General features: G+C 37.7%; 1 protein-coding gene across 6 annotated transcripts in view; it reads right to left on the bottom strand.

Annotated features, from left to right (window-relative positions):
• Positions 1 to 17,047, bottom strand: part of RNF38 (ring finger protein 38) — a 107,800-nt gene that overhangs the window by 24,848 nt on the left and 65,905 nt on the right. The window contains exon 1 of one of the 6 annotated variants that reach the window (XM_070938513.1): positions 9,612 to 9,735. The exons of 4 other annotated variants lie outside the window; for them this stretch is intronic. Coding sequence is in view for 1 of the 2 variants with exons in the window: in XM_070938512.1 (XP_070794613.1) it covers positions 8,476 to 8,487 (12 nt within the window). In the remaining variant the exon portion in view is untranslated. Of the gene's footprint in view, positions 1 to 8,475; positions 8,613 to 9,611; positions 9,736 to 17,047 lie in introns of those variants that run through there. One more of the 6 variants, XM_070938512.1, reaches the window with a different exon arrangement.

Genomic DNA, 17,047 nt, shown 5'->3' with positions numbered 1-17,047 from the left:
GATGGAGTTCCAGTTCAACACATGCCCTCACTATTTACTAGATATACAATTTGTTATGTTAGCCAGGCTTTGGCCTTCTATGATAAGCCCAATGTATCACTTACATATTTTCTTGCTAATACAGTACAAATGAATTTTCAAAAAAATACTAAAAGTGACAAAGGGTTTTGGAACAGATATGGGAACACTCTTCTCAGTACCTCCTTAAGTCAAATGCATGTGAATCCAAAGATGCAGTTTCTTTAAAGAGCAGCAACAGATATGGTACGCATACCTGCTTTGAACAGTTTGACCTCCTTAGTTCTCACCTGACCTAGGTTAGTGCCTGGTTTTACTGAAAATTGCAATCCCAGTACAACTAGCTGGAAAAGTACTCCTTGAAAAAGGGAAGATACTGGATACCAGCAGAAAATGAGTATATTATGATATTATAAAACTGAAAGAAAAACAAAGGAAAGGATGATGGTGAATATGAGCAAAAAATATGAACCTAGAGTGGCTCAGGAAAAATTTTGCAGAAAAATGCACACTATTTCTGTAATTTATATCTTGCTTTTCAACTCTTCAAAGTACTAATATTGAACCAATACTGCACATAAATGCCCTGGTTATCTACCACTGTTACCTAAAATTCAGCAGTTCCCTACACTAATGAACGCTCTACTTGGTCAAGATAATATTTTGTTAACAAAGACGCCGCCATGTTCCAAGTCAATTAATTTGCTCAAAAGCTTAATACATACAAAAACAGTTATATCATCAGAAAATACATCAACAAAAACACATTATCACTTTCCTTTTGCTCATCTTGAATATTAACTGGCATTTTTTTTCTTTTGAAAATAAAATATGTTGAAATTGCTAATTGTCAGTGTGCAATGTATTAGTTCCAAGCACTTACAGAAAAAAGAATATATGTAGCTCAGGGTTGAACTGTGGTTCCTTGGTGCTCTTTCAGCTTGGTTGTTTATTTGCAGACTCTTCACTGCTCAACTAGGTAACATAAGTATTAGTGAGTGTGGGATATTCTCCTTGCTTTTATGGGAGCAAACTCTGCACTTTTGAGGGGTTTTTTTTGTTTCCTTTTTTTGTGTCTTTTTTGAATGTGTGTTAACATGCCTACGAGGGCTAATTTGTCTGAATACCAAGCTTCTAGGAATTCTGCAGCATTCTTAGATTTGTTCTAGAATTCTCAATTTCCTAGTGGAAACTATGGTTGAGTCTGATCATCTGTTGTGAGATTAAGGACTTTTCATTATGTCTTCTGACTGTTAGTTATGGATGTGGTCTGCTAGTTTTCTGTCAGTCTGTTCCATATACTGTGGTGGTTGTTATACTCCTCACACTGTATGTTGAAGATGACTTTTGTACCTAACCACTCAATTCTATACAGCACATTTCAACCAATACAAGCTATTAAAAGGACAACACTATCATACATCAAAACCATCTCAGAAACATCCAACAGACTATTGTTGAACTTTGGTGAACTATAGTGAACCACACGGCATCACCGTAGCACTTAAACCAACTAAAGTCTTACATAAAACAAAGATTCAGCAGCCCAAGAAGAAAAAACAGGAAGCAAACAACTAAGCTTCAAGGGCATTTCTCATCATACTGCAGAAAAGGATTAGCTGTTTGGTGGGTCACCAGATAAGTATGATGGAAAAGAGAACAAGCAAATAGATTCTTTCCTAGCAGCATGACTGTACCCATGCAAAACTTCTATGACTAAAAGTCCCCCCATATATACATATAAAATATCAAATTCTTCACAGAAATATAGTTATTATTTATGTATAGTAGTCCTCAATTTATGACCACAATTGAGCCCAAAACTTTTGTTGCTAAATGAAACATTTGTTAAGTGAGTGTTGCCCCATTTTATGACTTTTCTTCCCACAATTGTGAAGTGAACCACTGCAGTTAAGTTAGTAATACGGTTTTTAAGTGAAACTGGCTTCCCCGTTGACTTTGCTTGTTGAAAGGTTGCAAAAGGGGATCACATGACCCCAGGACACTGCAACCATCATAAATATGAATCAGTTGCCAAGCATCTGAATATTGATCACGTGACCATGGGGAGGCTGCAATGGTTTTAAGAGCCTTGGTAGTACAGTGGTCTAAGGCACCCTGTTATTAAGCTGGTTATTAAGACCAGATGCCTGCAATTACTGCAGGTTCGAATCTCGCCAAGGCTCAAGGTTGACTCAGCCTTCCATCCTTTCTAAGGTAGGTAAATTGAGGAGCCAGTTGTGGGGGCAATAAGCTGACTTTGTATAAATATACAAAAGAATGAAGGCTATTGCTTAGCGCATTGTAAGCCGCCCTGAGTCTCCGGAGAAGGGCGGCATATAAATCCAAAAAAAAAAAAAAAGTATGATAAATGGTCATAAGTCACTGTTTTCAGTGCCATCGTAACTTTGAATAGTCACTAAATGAGTATTGATAAAAGATCTATCACACTTTTTTATTCTTAACAAGAAAACAGCAAATGTTTTTGAGCAGCCTTTCCTATCTACAAATACAGTTCAACTCCTCAGAAAACAAGGTCATCTGCTGTGAACTCTGGGAGTTGAAGTCCAAACATCCAGAGTACATCCAAGTTCTGCATAAGTGTTCTTGAGTAAACAGTATAATAGGAAAGGAGTTTATTGTGTCCAGTACGGTTGGAAAAGAAAAGTGTATTTTGTCCTTTCATATCAAAACTGTTAAAAACATGTGTTGTTGAAGTAGTACAGGTACATTACATGAACAATGGAGCTTCAGAGGGAATCATTTAAAATGGTCAATAAATCATGCTTGATAACACAAACACAACCTAATAGCCAACCTTCATTAACTTTGCCCTAGACCACTTAATTAAAGCTTCTTCAATCATTTTTAATATTTATTCCACTTCACTTTCTTATTGTTGTCATTTTGAAAAGAACCAGGGATTAATTACCTTTTCAAGTATCATAATGTAAGACTAGTCCTTGACTTACAGTCACTCATTTAGTAACCGTTCAAAGTTACAACAGCACTGAAAAAAGTGTCATATGACCAGTTTTCACACTTACGAACATTTTAGCATTCCCACAATCACGTGATCAACTGGCATATATTTATGACGGCTGCACTGTCCCAGGGTCATGTGATCGCCATTGGTAACCTTCTGAGCCGGCTTCTGACAAGCAAAGGGGGGAAAGCGAGATCCACTTAACTACTACGTAATTCACTTCAGTGATTTGTTTAACAACTGTGGCAAAAAAGGTCACAAAATGGGACACAACTCACTTAACAACTGTCTTGGCAACAGAAATTTTGGGCTCCATTGTGATCATAAGTCAAGGACTATCTGTACTGCATAATGTTGCATGTTCCAAAAAATATGAAACTAGATGTTGCAGTATTTAATCTATTGCCGTATCTCTTTCCAGGTTTATTAACTTTTCAACAATCCAGTTGTAAAGCATTTAGAAATTACTCTTTATTTTACAATTCTACAGACAACAATAAACGATACTAGGGATGATCCAATGCCATCTCTGTATTTATAAAATAAAACCTTTGAAAATCTCACTATATTCTCAGATTGTATTCTCCTTCAATTTCCCTCTTTTCCAGCTGCTGCTACTGTTGGGGAAAAAAATGAACCAAACATCTAATTCATTTTCTTAGGCAAAGCAATTTAAACTAATACTTCTGTGTATTATTCCATTATGTACAATACTATACAAACTGGTGTTGCTAAAAATCAAGTTATGAAAGCCAGAAAACCTCCCTTGCATCTCTTATAATGTGGCATAAGTATATTATGTTAGTATTATATCCCATGTGATCTGAGTGGAAAATTACTCTTAGAATAAAAATAAATACAAATATATGAAAATGTCACAGTAATGATCTATCAACTGTATCAAACCATCTTACTTCCCAATGTGTTACATATGGTAACTTCTCTGGGGTCTAGATAAATTGGATTCTATCTCCCTATACTATGGGTGCACAAGCTGCTGATCTTCCCAAGGGTCCTGTATTGTTTACCACTCTCATTAATTGCAGTTAATATTTGTAAGTAAATAAAAAATGATCCGTAGTCTTGAGAAATGATAAATACAGATGGATGGAGAAGTCAAATTATGACAATAAGCATGTAAGAAAAATGTATTATTTTACTGTCAACAAAGCTTAAAGCTTTGACAGTGTCAATTTTCTCTCTCTCCATTCCCCCAAACATGCAATTTATGCTGCAAAGAGGTTGTATGCATTTACAACAGGCAAAGGAAACCTGCAACTATCAAGTTTCAACCCAGCAGGGCTAATCAAGGGAGTGAGGAGGAATATTGAATATTGATTGAAAAGGAATAAATTCCTCTCTGGATCTGAACTGAACATACAATATTTCATTCACTTGCAACTGGTCTTAGCAGCTGAGATATGTGTTCCTGTTTGGGAGCTGCTTCTTTCTCTCCGGAGTATTGGGTTCTAGACTATTTTTAAGGTAGCAGTAACACAAAGAAAAGCAGCAATTAAAAGTGGGTTAGGAAATGTGTTTACTGATTTTTTTTGTAAGATGCCTCTGCTTTTCCTATCTCATCTTTGTCAACTTTTATAAACCCTCCTCCAACATAAAATCTTGAAATTCTGAATGCAATAAATATGGGATTTAGTCAGTTTATCTCTCAGTTCTGGAGTTAAGTAATTCCTCAATATACTTGTGTTTCAATCCATGACCGGCATAACGAAGAAAAAAGCCAATTGAAGCTTAGGCTGTACAATAAGAGAATCAATCAATCACAGCATTCAAAGCATTTTAACATTGGTTAATGACCAAACCATGATATATCACAAGGCCACAGAAGCATAAACTTTGTGGAAATGTAGCATGTGGAAGACCACAGATTCCCATGCCTATACCATAAAATGGTATATTTCTGAATTAAGATGTTTTTATATGCCATATACCCACACTATGTTGTTTATCTCAGCTGACATTTTCAAATTAACTAGTTGTAACTATCAGGCATTTTACAATATCAACAGAACTCATTTTCTGTTGCAGAAAAATATATATGGATTGTTCATGAAGCTCCATTACTAGTTTTAAAAATAAAACAACATAATAAAATTTTATTTTACCATAAAATTACTATAGTGAGCCTACCAAAGATTTTAATAATGCAAATTATTCTTAAAATTAGACATTAACAATAGATCTCACAATATTTTTTCTCTCAAAATACCAAATGTTAATGAGATAGTGAATAACATTTTCAAATATCACTAGTTATATACAATTGTTCTCATTAACATTTTTTTTTTTTTTTTTTAATTTGATTTATATGCCGCCCTTCTCCGGAGACTCAGGGCGGCTTACAATGTGCTCAGCAATAGCCTTCATCCTTTTGTATATTTATACAAAGTCAGCTTATTGCCCCCACAAACTGGGTCCTCATTTCACCTACCTTAGAAAGGATGGAAGGCTGAGTCAACCTTGAGCCTTGGAGAGATTCGAACCAGCAGAAATTGCAGGCAGCTGTGTTAATAACAGGGTTCATTAACCACTGTACCATCAAGGCTCTTGATGTTTTATACAATGTGCATATAATAGATAATTCACAAAATATAATTTCAGAATATTAGTAAGATAAGCATAAAACTAGTAATTCATAAATGCCTTGTAGAAAAAAACTATGCACTTTAAAAAAAAAAGAAATGGAATCAATATGATGGAATTGGCAGGGAAATCTGACATAGTAGTTACTTGCCAATTGCAAAAGTTTAAACTGTGGAAGCCTCAGAGGTCCAGGCTGCAATCTCACAAGAGAAAGTTAATGTTTTAAAAACCAGATTCATAGTCAGTTAAGAATATATCCCAAGATTCAGAATCATTTAGGCATAAAAAATAACTAACATCTGCTTGGTAAACAAATTAATTTATTATTTTTAAATACTTTGCAACAGAAAGATAGCAGTAAAAAGCTGTAATATAAAATTGTTGAACATGTATTCTTTTTATGCTTCATTTTCTTTCTGGGTAAGTTACCAAATGGGAAAAAAATGTACTGCATGTTTACTAGTTTTGCTATTTTGTTTTTCAGATTTGTAGATGGCGCAATTATAAAAAAAATGTGTACTGTGAAGTCACCAATCAAAAATGTATATTGATATAAAAAGTTTATTAAAATAATAAATTAATCTGTTTATGGGCTGGATTACTGAAATAAATTGATACTTATTAACTATGTTGTGAATTCTGTGTTTGAGAAAACTGCAAACATTTATCTAATTGTTTCTTCAATTGCTATAAGAAATTCAATTATAAAAAAAAACAATATCTGTGGATACTTTTGTGAGTTTTGGATGGTTACTAGTGGATTAATCCATGTACTTTTATGATACAGAAACAACAAAGCAAGGGATTTCTTAAAAGGTCCCACTGTCTTTACACAAAACATTCAAAATATTTGAACTTGGCACTTGGGTCACTTTTTAAATCCAAGGCATAGCACTAACTACACTAACCAATAAATATTTATTACTATCAAGAAAAATGTATAGATGATTGAAACATATTAATCAATTTTAAGTATTACAAACTTTGAAATGAGAGAGCAAAGTTTGAGCTTGATCCCCAAACGGGAAATAAAAATACTATATCCTTGTACTTATTATTTTTGTATTATTTTTTTTTTTTTTTTTTTTTAATTTGATTTATATGCCGCCCTTCTCCGGAGACTCAGGGCGGCTTACAATGCTTTAAGCAATGATAACCCACTGTCCAATTCATATAATTATGGCTTTGTTTTGGAATTTCCTATTATTCAGGCATCAAGCAAAGGATTATGCTATTGCAAACATTCAGAATTCCCCAGTTTGTTTCTATGTAAATATATCTACAGTATACTTCAGAGGCATGTGCTTTGAAGACTGAACATACTCTATATTAAGGCAGTATTTAATTGTAAACCAATGCTCTAATTACAATATCTATTAATATGCACTTTTTTAAAAAAATAGTACACCAAACTATTAATTTCAATTTTTCATAACAAATATATCTTGATTTAAAAAAAAAACTTTTCAAATCATTAGACACATAGATAGCGCTATGATAAGCACTATTATAAAGCCAAGTTGGAATAGGTAGGCTCTTTCCTAGATGGATTTTCAGAGCCTTCATCTCAATACTATATGACACTCAACCAATCTCCAAATACAATGATCTAACTCCAAATTGCTTTATTCTACTTCTAACAACCTTGACCAAATTAAGTATTTACTGTTTTACCATTATGCTATAATATAGAAGCTTAAATGCCAAAATAGATATTTCCATACCAAAGTGGTAGTTCCTTAGTATTTTTAAAGGGCATTGACCTAATCTTTTTTATCTGCAAAACTTAATTCAAAGCAACTGTATTATTAGATTTAATAATACTTAACAGATGAGAAAATCCCTAACTGCAGGTACAATTTCAAAATTTGGAGGATGTATCTAACACTTATACAAATGGATGCTCCTAATCTTCCCCCTCCCTGCATCCCGTCCGTTTCTAAACTTCTCAGGAGAACTTAAATTCTGTGCATCTTGGCCTGCAGAGAATTTGCAAGTGAAGGTAAAAGATAGGAAAGAATACCACTGGATACAACTCATGGCTTCTTTGAAGCTGAACAGTTCAGAAAATTTATAAATAGCCATTGTTATTATCAATGTAACATTTTATATATAGGAATGTATAGGAGCATACATATAGGAAACTTCCTGAACAATACATATAAATTGCAGAACTTAAGGACCCGCCAAGATAATAATACTGTGCTTAAAGATATTTGGGGCACCAATCATGTTTCCTTCCTTGATTTTAAGGAAAATAAAATTTAATAGTAGTTGTCATATAGTAAAGATTTCCTTCTAAAAGACAGCACAAGTTGTCTTAGAAAATAAAAATGGACAATTGCACCAAAGCAGAAATAATAGAATAAGAAAGCTACAAGGATTCTGCAACTGCTTTTTTTTTTTTTTTTTGGAGGGGGGGAACTAATTATGTCTCCATTAGAGCCATTTTAAAAATGAACCAATTTCCCCAGTATCCATTTTATGAAAGCACCCACAACACACCCTGCAAAAATATAAGCGGCAATGGTTCAGAACATTTTGAATTGTAGTATTTATAATTGAGATAATATATATCACAGGCCTTTGTCATTAGTAAGTTAAGAAAACTATAAAAAGTACAATTTATATCAAATGTGAATATAGGGCAGAAAAGATAAGTGATTTCAAATGCAAATCCTTGAGATCTGACCTACATGGGGTGCTATCTAACCTAGCTTTTCAAAAGAAACTTAGCTTTTATATATTTATATAAGTATGCAATGTGTCTTCAGGAAAACTGGTAAGTATGCAATTAAAAAAATTGTATAGCTTTTCCATAATCCATGTAGACACCATCATACAATTCCTTACACTCCTGTCACACCAACCTTTCTTTTCATTCTTCACTGAATACTTTTTCCTCTCCCTTCCAATGTTTTCTCTCTGTCCACTCCACCTATTTCAGAAGAACAACATATGATTGCTTTTTGCACCTCAACTAAAACTGCTACTAAAAAGGCAGGACTATAAATTAGCAAAAGTACAGTAGTGTATTAATCCCCCAATATCACGTATGGGTCACTGTAACTGTTTCTTTGTACAGTATTCAACAGCAACTGTGTGGGATGGAAAGACCATCAAAGAATTACATCAATTTCTGCAAACATATTCTTTCAGAACAGACAGGCACCAATGGAAAGATAGAACATAAGATCAGATACAGCAAACTCTCAAACATTAGAACATGTGATTCAATGAACTATCCCAAACCAGCTTTTTCAGAAGAAGTCCCTGTGGTGTTTCCTGTCCCCTTTGTCCTTGCTATTTTTAGCAACGCCAATAGCTACATGCAATTTATAGTAAACAAATGTTAGGGGGGAGAAGGTGGTAAGATGACTGATATGTTATGGCCTTCCTTGACACCCATCCCACTTTCCTCATTTCAGGTTCCACTGGTTTTAGGAGCTTGCTTTTTTCTTTCTCTCGCCAACCCCCAACTGATATATTAACACCAAGCTGTAAGAAAACACAGCAACCTCCCCTCTCCTAAGAAAGTGGGGGGGGGGAATCAAGGGATGCTAAGGGTGGGTGGGTGGGAGACACAAAGGACAGACCTCCCCGCACATTCCTACAACCATTCAAAAGGTGTGTGGGGGGGGAGTGTGAATGCATTCCCACACCGCCTCCATAGCCCTTCTGTGTTCATCTACCCCCCCCCCTTTCTTTTAACAGGTTCTGTAGTGGTCATCTGCAGCCTGCATTTATTTCATTACTGCTTCCCTCACGAAAAGGTCGTTAAATGTTAGCACCCCAACATCCCTCAGGAAGAGAAAGGTTCGCTCAGGGTGGTGAAAGGAGCTCCTCCTAGACTAGACCGCCCCCCCCTCCACACACACCCGCCGCCTTTCCTGTCAGGTCTGGAGGCAGTTTGTTATCCGCGGGAAATGGAAGAGGGGCGGGGGGGGAGGGGCGCGAGAAACCAAGCCTGGGTCTTCCTCCTCCCTCCCCATCCAGGCGCCGGTACCTTACGGGAGCTGCGAGAGGTCTCCTTGTGTTCGGGGGCGGCGGCGGCCACCGCTTTCACCAGTAGGCCCAGCTCTGCCACACCACCCCCTGCAATGGCTTCCCGGATAATCAGTGCGACTCCATCCGCCCATCACAAGAAAGAACCCGACCGCGCCGCCTCCCTCAATGAGCGCCCGACCGCGTCGCTACCAACGTTCTCAGAACCTTTCCCCTGCCCGGTTGCCGCCAACGTCCACAACCCACCACCTCCGCCGCTCTCCATGATGCTCTGGTCCCGCCCCCCTCCCTAAGGAAGCCTTCCACCTACCCACTCAGCCAGCAGAGGAACAGTGACGTCATGCCTATTGACTTCCTTGCTTACCAATCGCCGTTGCCAAGCCAAGCCTCGATCGCCTGCGAGCCCTCCGGCTCCGCCTCCTCTCCGCCCCTCTCCCCCTCCCCCCGCCAAGCAACCAGAGGAGCCCTTCCTTTGTTTTAGCTCAGTTACGCGGAGCCCACCAGAGGATGTCTTCTTTACGTCAGCACGGTGACGTAGACCTAACAGCCTGCACGCGCTGGAGGGCTGTTGCTTTAGGAAAGACTATCGCTGGCGGCGGCCGTGCACGTGACTATCGAGTGGCCCCTCCCTCCGACGCTTTTCTCCTTTAAGAAGGCGGAGTCGAATCTAGGGTTGGCTTTTTTTTTTTTTTAAGTTTCAATTTGTGGCGACGCTTCTTTCATTTCCCCCGCTCCCAATACTGACTGGTGGAGATGTCTGGCTTTTGGGTCGAAGTTATAAAAAGCTCGGCTCCTTTTGAAGAGCCTCTGCCTGCGGTCTCTCTTGGAGCTGAAGGCAGGGGATGTTGCTTGACTGGTTGGAATTACAAAAACAACAATAACAACAACAAAATTCAGAATATGTGCTCCTCTTTTAAAACAGATCAGGGCAACCACATGTGGGAAGAAGGGGCTTAGGAGACAACAAGGCATCCGAAACCTGCTTCACCCCTTAAGCATACAATCACTTTCTAAATCCATCTTAAACTAGGATGGAAAATGAATTGTGTGTGGAAGATGAATTTCAAGTCACACAAGGGGGAGAAGGAGGAAGCAGATAGCAAACTCCTTTACCTAAGTCACCCCCCTCTCTTCCAAATCTGTGTGACTGTCCACATGCTAAGGCAGTATAATTTTTTGACAGCCTTAATGCAAAAGATGAGATAGGGGATGATTTCAAATCCCCTAATTCATCTTTTGCATTAAGAAGACCCAGATACTTTGAGCCTGACTTCTACATAAGAAATAAGAGGGATGACGACTCATGCTGTCAGTTCAAGAAAACTTTCTCAGGACTCTAAGGAGAGTGGTAACTCACCTGCAATACGGATAGTCCTCGATTTACGTCCACAATTGAACCCAAAATTTATATTGCTAAGTGAAAAATTTATTAAATGCATTTTGCCCCATTTTACTATCTATCTTACCACAGTTAAGTGAATCAATGCAGTTATTAAGTTTGTAACAAGCTTGCTAAGTGAATCTGGCTTCCTCATTGAATGCTTGTTGCAAAAGGTGATCACATGAAAAAACCCACCCCCGACATTGCAACCATCATAAATGTAAATCAGTTGCCAAGCATCTGAATTTTGATCTTGTGACTGGGAATGCTGCAATGGTCATAAGTGTGAAAAATTGTCAAGTCATTTTTTTCAATATCATAATTTTGAATGGTCACTAAATGAACTGTTGTATGTCAAGGACTGCCTGTACTTTTGTATCTTTGCCGAATCCCACTGAACCCTGAGAGGGATTTGGTCAAATCAGTGCTTTTAATTATTATTTTTTTTAACAGCAGAGTTACCCATTTAACAAGTGTTTCTTTTAAAAATAAACAGCACTGCTTGAATTTTGTGACATCACATTCATTCTAATAGAACCAAGCTATCTCAGCAGTATATCAATGCACATCTGATTCGAGTTAGAAACTTAGATTACAGTTAGAAACTTACTGAGCGATTTAATATTTGTGAACAAAATTACCAGTAAATATAATTGTACTAAATTATTAATACTCTGTATAGCAAGCTAGTGTATCAATCTCGTCCCCCTTTTCCTTCTGCTCTATATGGGGGAAGAGGTTGATACAATGTATAAGTTTAAGCTTGAAAAATGATATTGAATTTTCATTCAAATGATATTGAATGTCTCAAGCAGAACTGATAACAAAAATAATTATGTCAAAGCTAACAAAAAAAAAAATGGCAAGGGGGGGGGGAGTAAGAGAAGAAAGTATTCCAATCCTGTTTCACTACTTTCCATGCAATCACTTTATATAATCAAAGCTCAATTGCCAAAACCTCAAATGTTAGGCATGGATCTTCTACACCAGGGCTGTCAAACTCAAGGCCTATGGGCTGGATGCGTCACACGCTGGCCACGCCCACACCAGGTTTAGCGAAGGCGGGAAAAGTCCCAATATGTCACGTGACGCCGCTGTGACAACGTGACTTTGACACCCCTGTTCTACACCCAAGTATTTAGAAATGAAAACATTTCAAGAGTGATGATGGCTGAGTTTCCACAACATGATAGACCATATAGTGTTATTGGCTAATCTGAAATTTAGTGTGTTATGTGGCTCAGAGAGTAAGGTTAACTTATGGTTCCATGAATCATGTCTATGGTAACCATGGCTTAGCCAGTTATGTGAATATATAGGTGATATGCTAATTTAAATGTATTCTATAAAACTGTAATAACATTGAGCTGCTCTCAATGACGGGGCATCCTATAAGCTTCTTTAAGTGAATGATCAATGTATAGTTAATACAGGGCTAACGGATTACTAATAGTCCCTCCCACCCCAGAATTATCCTTTTCTCTTTGGCAATTAATATCCAAAAATGATAGAGCTAGCTAGACAATATATCATTACAGCTTTGCACTTTTCAAGTCTGGCTTCAAATTAATATAAAGCTAGGAATGTGTGTGTGTGTGTGTGTGTGTGTGTGTGTGTGTGTGTTTGCTTTTTGTTGGTGTTTGGGTTTTATGTTTTATATAAAAAGTTTAATTCAAGTAGAGAGTACTAGATATGGTGGGGAAATACACCACACATGAAGAGCAGGATGCAGGGCTGCCCTAGCAATCTCTCCTCAGGAGAGTCCTGACCTTGAGGAGAAAAAAAAAATGATAGCAATGTATAAGAATGTTGGACCAGAATATGGAAGTACTGGTGGGAAAGGATAAAACTCTCTTAAGGAAGCTATTTAGCTTTTGTCAGATTCAGTTTTATTCATTAACAGCCTAATACAGTAAGTGTATGGACTGTAGAATTTTTAAAAAGGATAATTAGTAGAAAGGGAGAATCAGTACAAATAGAATTTAAAATCACTACTTAAGCTGATCCATACCAGTGGTGAAATCCAAATTTTTTTACTACCGGTTCTGTAGGTGTGGCTTGGTGGGCATGGTGTGGCTTGGTGGGTGTGGCAAGAGGATACTGCAAAATCTCCATTCCTACCCCACTTCAGGGGAAGGATACTGCAAAATCCCTATTCCCTCCCCACTCCAGGGGGAAGGATATTGCAAAATCTCCATTCCCACCCCACTCGGGGGCCAGCCAGAAATGGTATTTGCCGGTTCTCCGAACTACTCAAAATTTCTGCTACCATTCTCCAGAACCTGTCAGAACCTGCTGGATTTCACCCCTGATCTATACATTTGGGGTACTGTTTAGCATGAATGAATGAACGAAAGAAAGAAAGAAAAGCTGTCATATTATGTTCATCAAAAAATCTGAAATCTTTATTTCCTGTGGAGCACTGCTGTAATTTTAAATCATGGGTAAGATTTATACAGGAACAAGTTAATATAAAATCGCAATACTGCAAGGGAGCTGAAGATAAAAAGATCAGTCTGGCTGCAGGTTCCCCTCACTTCATCTTATAACAGTGACATTTTAGATAACTAGTACATATCAAAGACAGCATTCAAACATTGAAAGTGTCAGATACATGCAATAAGTCACTTACTTTATCTAAATTATCTTAAGGATCATCTAATACATCCTGCACATGAGCACTTTATGTATGTGCATAAATGTTTTTCTCCCAATGATTCATTTGATGAAGTAGGCTGTCAGAAAAAAAATGTTTCTACAGAACTAGCAGTTGGTACATAAAGTAATCCAAGAGTGGATTAGCAGTTATTTTAAGGATAAAACCCAGGGTATTTTATGCAACTAACCGTTGAAGCATGCAACATAAAAAATATCTCCTAGCAAAGCGAATCTTCCAACAGCACTAAACAGCACTTCATATCCAGTATACAAAGTATATCTATTCAGTATTACTGCATAGTACAAGCCAAAAATACCAGGGTAGCAGCCTGTTTTATGTATGCAGTTGTAACAGAACATGCTATTATCTAGTGCTGCTGCCAGTCACCATAGGAACCAGAAGCAGCTATATTAGTTCAGGTAGAAACAAGTAGTAATGGTTAGAATAAGCTGGGTAAAGACTAGAAGCTGGTTTTAGGGTAATCACTGGTGGAGTTTGGCAGTATTTAAAAAAACAATAACTTCCCCTCAACTGAACCCCAACCCGACACACTTATTTACGACTATGTATGAAATATTTTAATCACTTTTTATTCAATCCAATTCAATCAATTTATTCAGAAATAATCATTCAGCAAGTTTAATATTATTAAGCCTGGATAGCTCAACAGACTAAAAGCCTGTTATTAACATTCAGCTGTCTGCAATTATTGCAAGTTCGAATCTCCCCAGGCTCAAAGTTGACTCAGCCTTCCATCCTTTCTAAGGTAGGTAAATTGAGGACCCAGTTTGTGGGGGCAATAAGCTGACTTTGTATAAAATATACAAAAGTATGAAGGCTACTGCTTAACGCATTGTAAGCCGCCCTGAGTCTCCGGAGAAGGGCGGCATATAAATCTAATTTTTTTTTTAAAAAAATATTATTAACGGTTCTTTCAAATACTGGATTTTTAACTGCTTAAGAGTGCATGTTTATGCAAAGATGTGCATTGAAATGACATCTCCTAAGCAAGTGCTTTCCTTGCAGGAAAAGTCCTTATCAGTGCTTTACCAACTAATGGCTGGCAAACTTAGATTCTTGCTCCATGAAATGGAAATTCTGAGGGAAAAGTATTTTCTTGTAATTTTGTAATTATTATGATAAGCACCTAATTCACTGGGGGCTTTATTTTTTATTTTTTTTTAATTTGATTTATATGCCGCCCTTCTCCGAAGACTCAGGGCGGCTTACAATGTGCTCAGCAATAGCCTTCATCCTTTTGTATATTTATACAAAGTCAGCTTATTGCCCCCACAACTGGGTCCTCATTTTACCTACCTTAGAAAGGATGGAAGGCTGAGTCAACCTTGAGCCTTGGCGAGATTCGAACCCTGCAGTAATTGCAGGCAGCTGGTCTTAATAACCTGCTTATTAGCAAAAGAGATAGTTCATCAATGCTGGCTGGATTTAATCTCAGTTTGTTCTTCCTCATCCAGCCCATTATTAAGGCAACACTTAAGGTACCGATTTGCTGGGTAGATAACAAACAGCAACATGCCATAGCATGGCTCCCTTATGCAGTGGTTTCATGAAGGTGCTAAACAGGATGGAACTGTGGGATACTGGAAGTCAGTGGCGTAAGTGCCAAGCAGCAGACTACCAACATCACCTCATTGACATAACCTGACAAGTATCTGACGAGCAGTAGAACCAAGGCAAAATACAGGTAGACCTGCTTTAATGAATACTCATTCAGTAACTGGTCAAAACTACAAAGGCATTGAACCAGGGGTGAAATCCAACAGGTTCTGACATGTTCTGGAGAACCAGTAGCGGAAATTTTGAGCAGTTCGGAGAACCTGCAAATACCACCTCTGGTTGGCCCCAGAGTGGGGTGGGAATGGAGATTTTGCAATATCCTTCCCCCAGGAGTGGGGAGGGAATGGGGATTTTGCAGTATCCTTCCCCTGCCATGCCCACAGAACCGGTAGTAAAAAAAATTTAGATTTCACCACTGCATTGAACAAGGAGTACTTACAATGGGTCCCCCATAGTTGTGGCCATCAGTCGGCAGAGTCATGTGACATCATGCCATATGACTGCATCACTTAGCAGTACAATTCCACATTGATAAATGACAACTACCTATAGCAAAAGTGTCAAACTCGCAACGTCACATTGTCGTCACGTGACATATCGTGACCTTTTTCCCCCTTCGCTAAACTGGGCATGGGCATGGCCAGCATGTGACACATCTATCCCATGAGTTTGACACCCCTGACCTATAGCATTCTGAGCCTCAATCCTACCACATAGTCTAGAATAGAATGCCATATGAGATCAGTGTTATCAAAAACTGTCAAGAAATTCAGGGGAAAGAACCAGGTAACCTATTTTCCAGCTTCCAGTATAGATTATCCACCGAGGAAGCCAAAGCAGTTTCATTACCATACCCTGTACAAAAGCGCAACTGAAATTGGCCCAAGTAATCAGTGTCATTCATATGTATTTGCTGCAAATATAACACCTTTTCCATAAATACCTGAGATTGGCCTATAAGCATGCAGCTGTCCTAGATCAAAGGAGTTTCTTGAATAGATGTAACACATGCTACCGATTAGGATCCCTGATCACCTGCTATAACCAGGAGTTAATTTTGTATTGGTTAATTTAATCATTCAATACTGAAAAGGATTGAGTATGCATGTGGTAGTTGTTCAAGTTATCCACATTCTTTTACTCTACAAACTGACAAGCATCCCAAATAATAACTGCTGAGGTTACGTCCTATTCAATTTATCCCAGCAATACTAAAATCAAAATTGGTCTATGGTGACCCATTAAGTGGAACATGACTTACTCACAGCAAAACATTTATCAGTTTAGCTCTCCCTTCCAATGTCTTGGTGAGCAAAATGGTATACAGTGTGGAAAAAACTTGTTCTATGCTGATGTAACAGGAACATTCTTCATTGTTTCTGCTGCTAAAAAGTAGTATTTCAAACTGATCTCCATCTATGGGGTAGGGTTTTCCTGCCTAAGCAGGGGGTTGGACTAGAAGACCTCCAAGGTCCCTTCCAACTCTGTTATTGTTTTCTGTTTATGCCTGATCTATGTCAAGAGTTCTTCCATTTGTACACCAACAATCATCCCATCTTCATGTTTTCAATACATCACACCTACTCTACATGTATAACATTAATTAGTCTTGTAAAATATTTTTAATTAATTTTAAAAGAAAATACAAAGTAAAATAAGAAAAGGAAAAGGAAAAGAGAAATCAAAGAGAAGCTAAAAGTGCAGGAAAGGGAAAACAGTTAAAGAAAAACAGAAAAAGATAAAAAGAAGTGGCTTCCAATTTTCCTTTCCAACAGTTACAAGTTTACCTCTTACTGTATGATTACAACATACCTCTCTT

Source organism: Pituophis catenifer, unplaced genomic scaffold (assembly GCF_029215685.1).
Source record: "Pituophis catenifer annectens isolate HBS135680 unplaced genomic scaffold, rPitCat1.0.hap2 SCAF_2, whole genome shotgun sequence".
NCBI lineage: Eukaryota > Metazoa > Chordata > Lepidosauria > Squamata > Colubridae > Pituophis > Pituophis catenifer.
The sequence above is the reverse complement of the archived record's forward strand: the minus strand, read 5'-3'. Positions and strand labels throughout refer to the sequence as shown.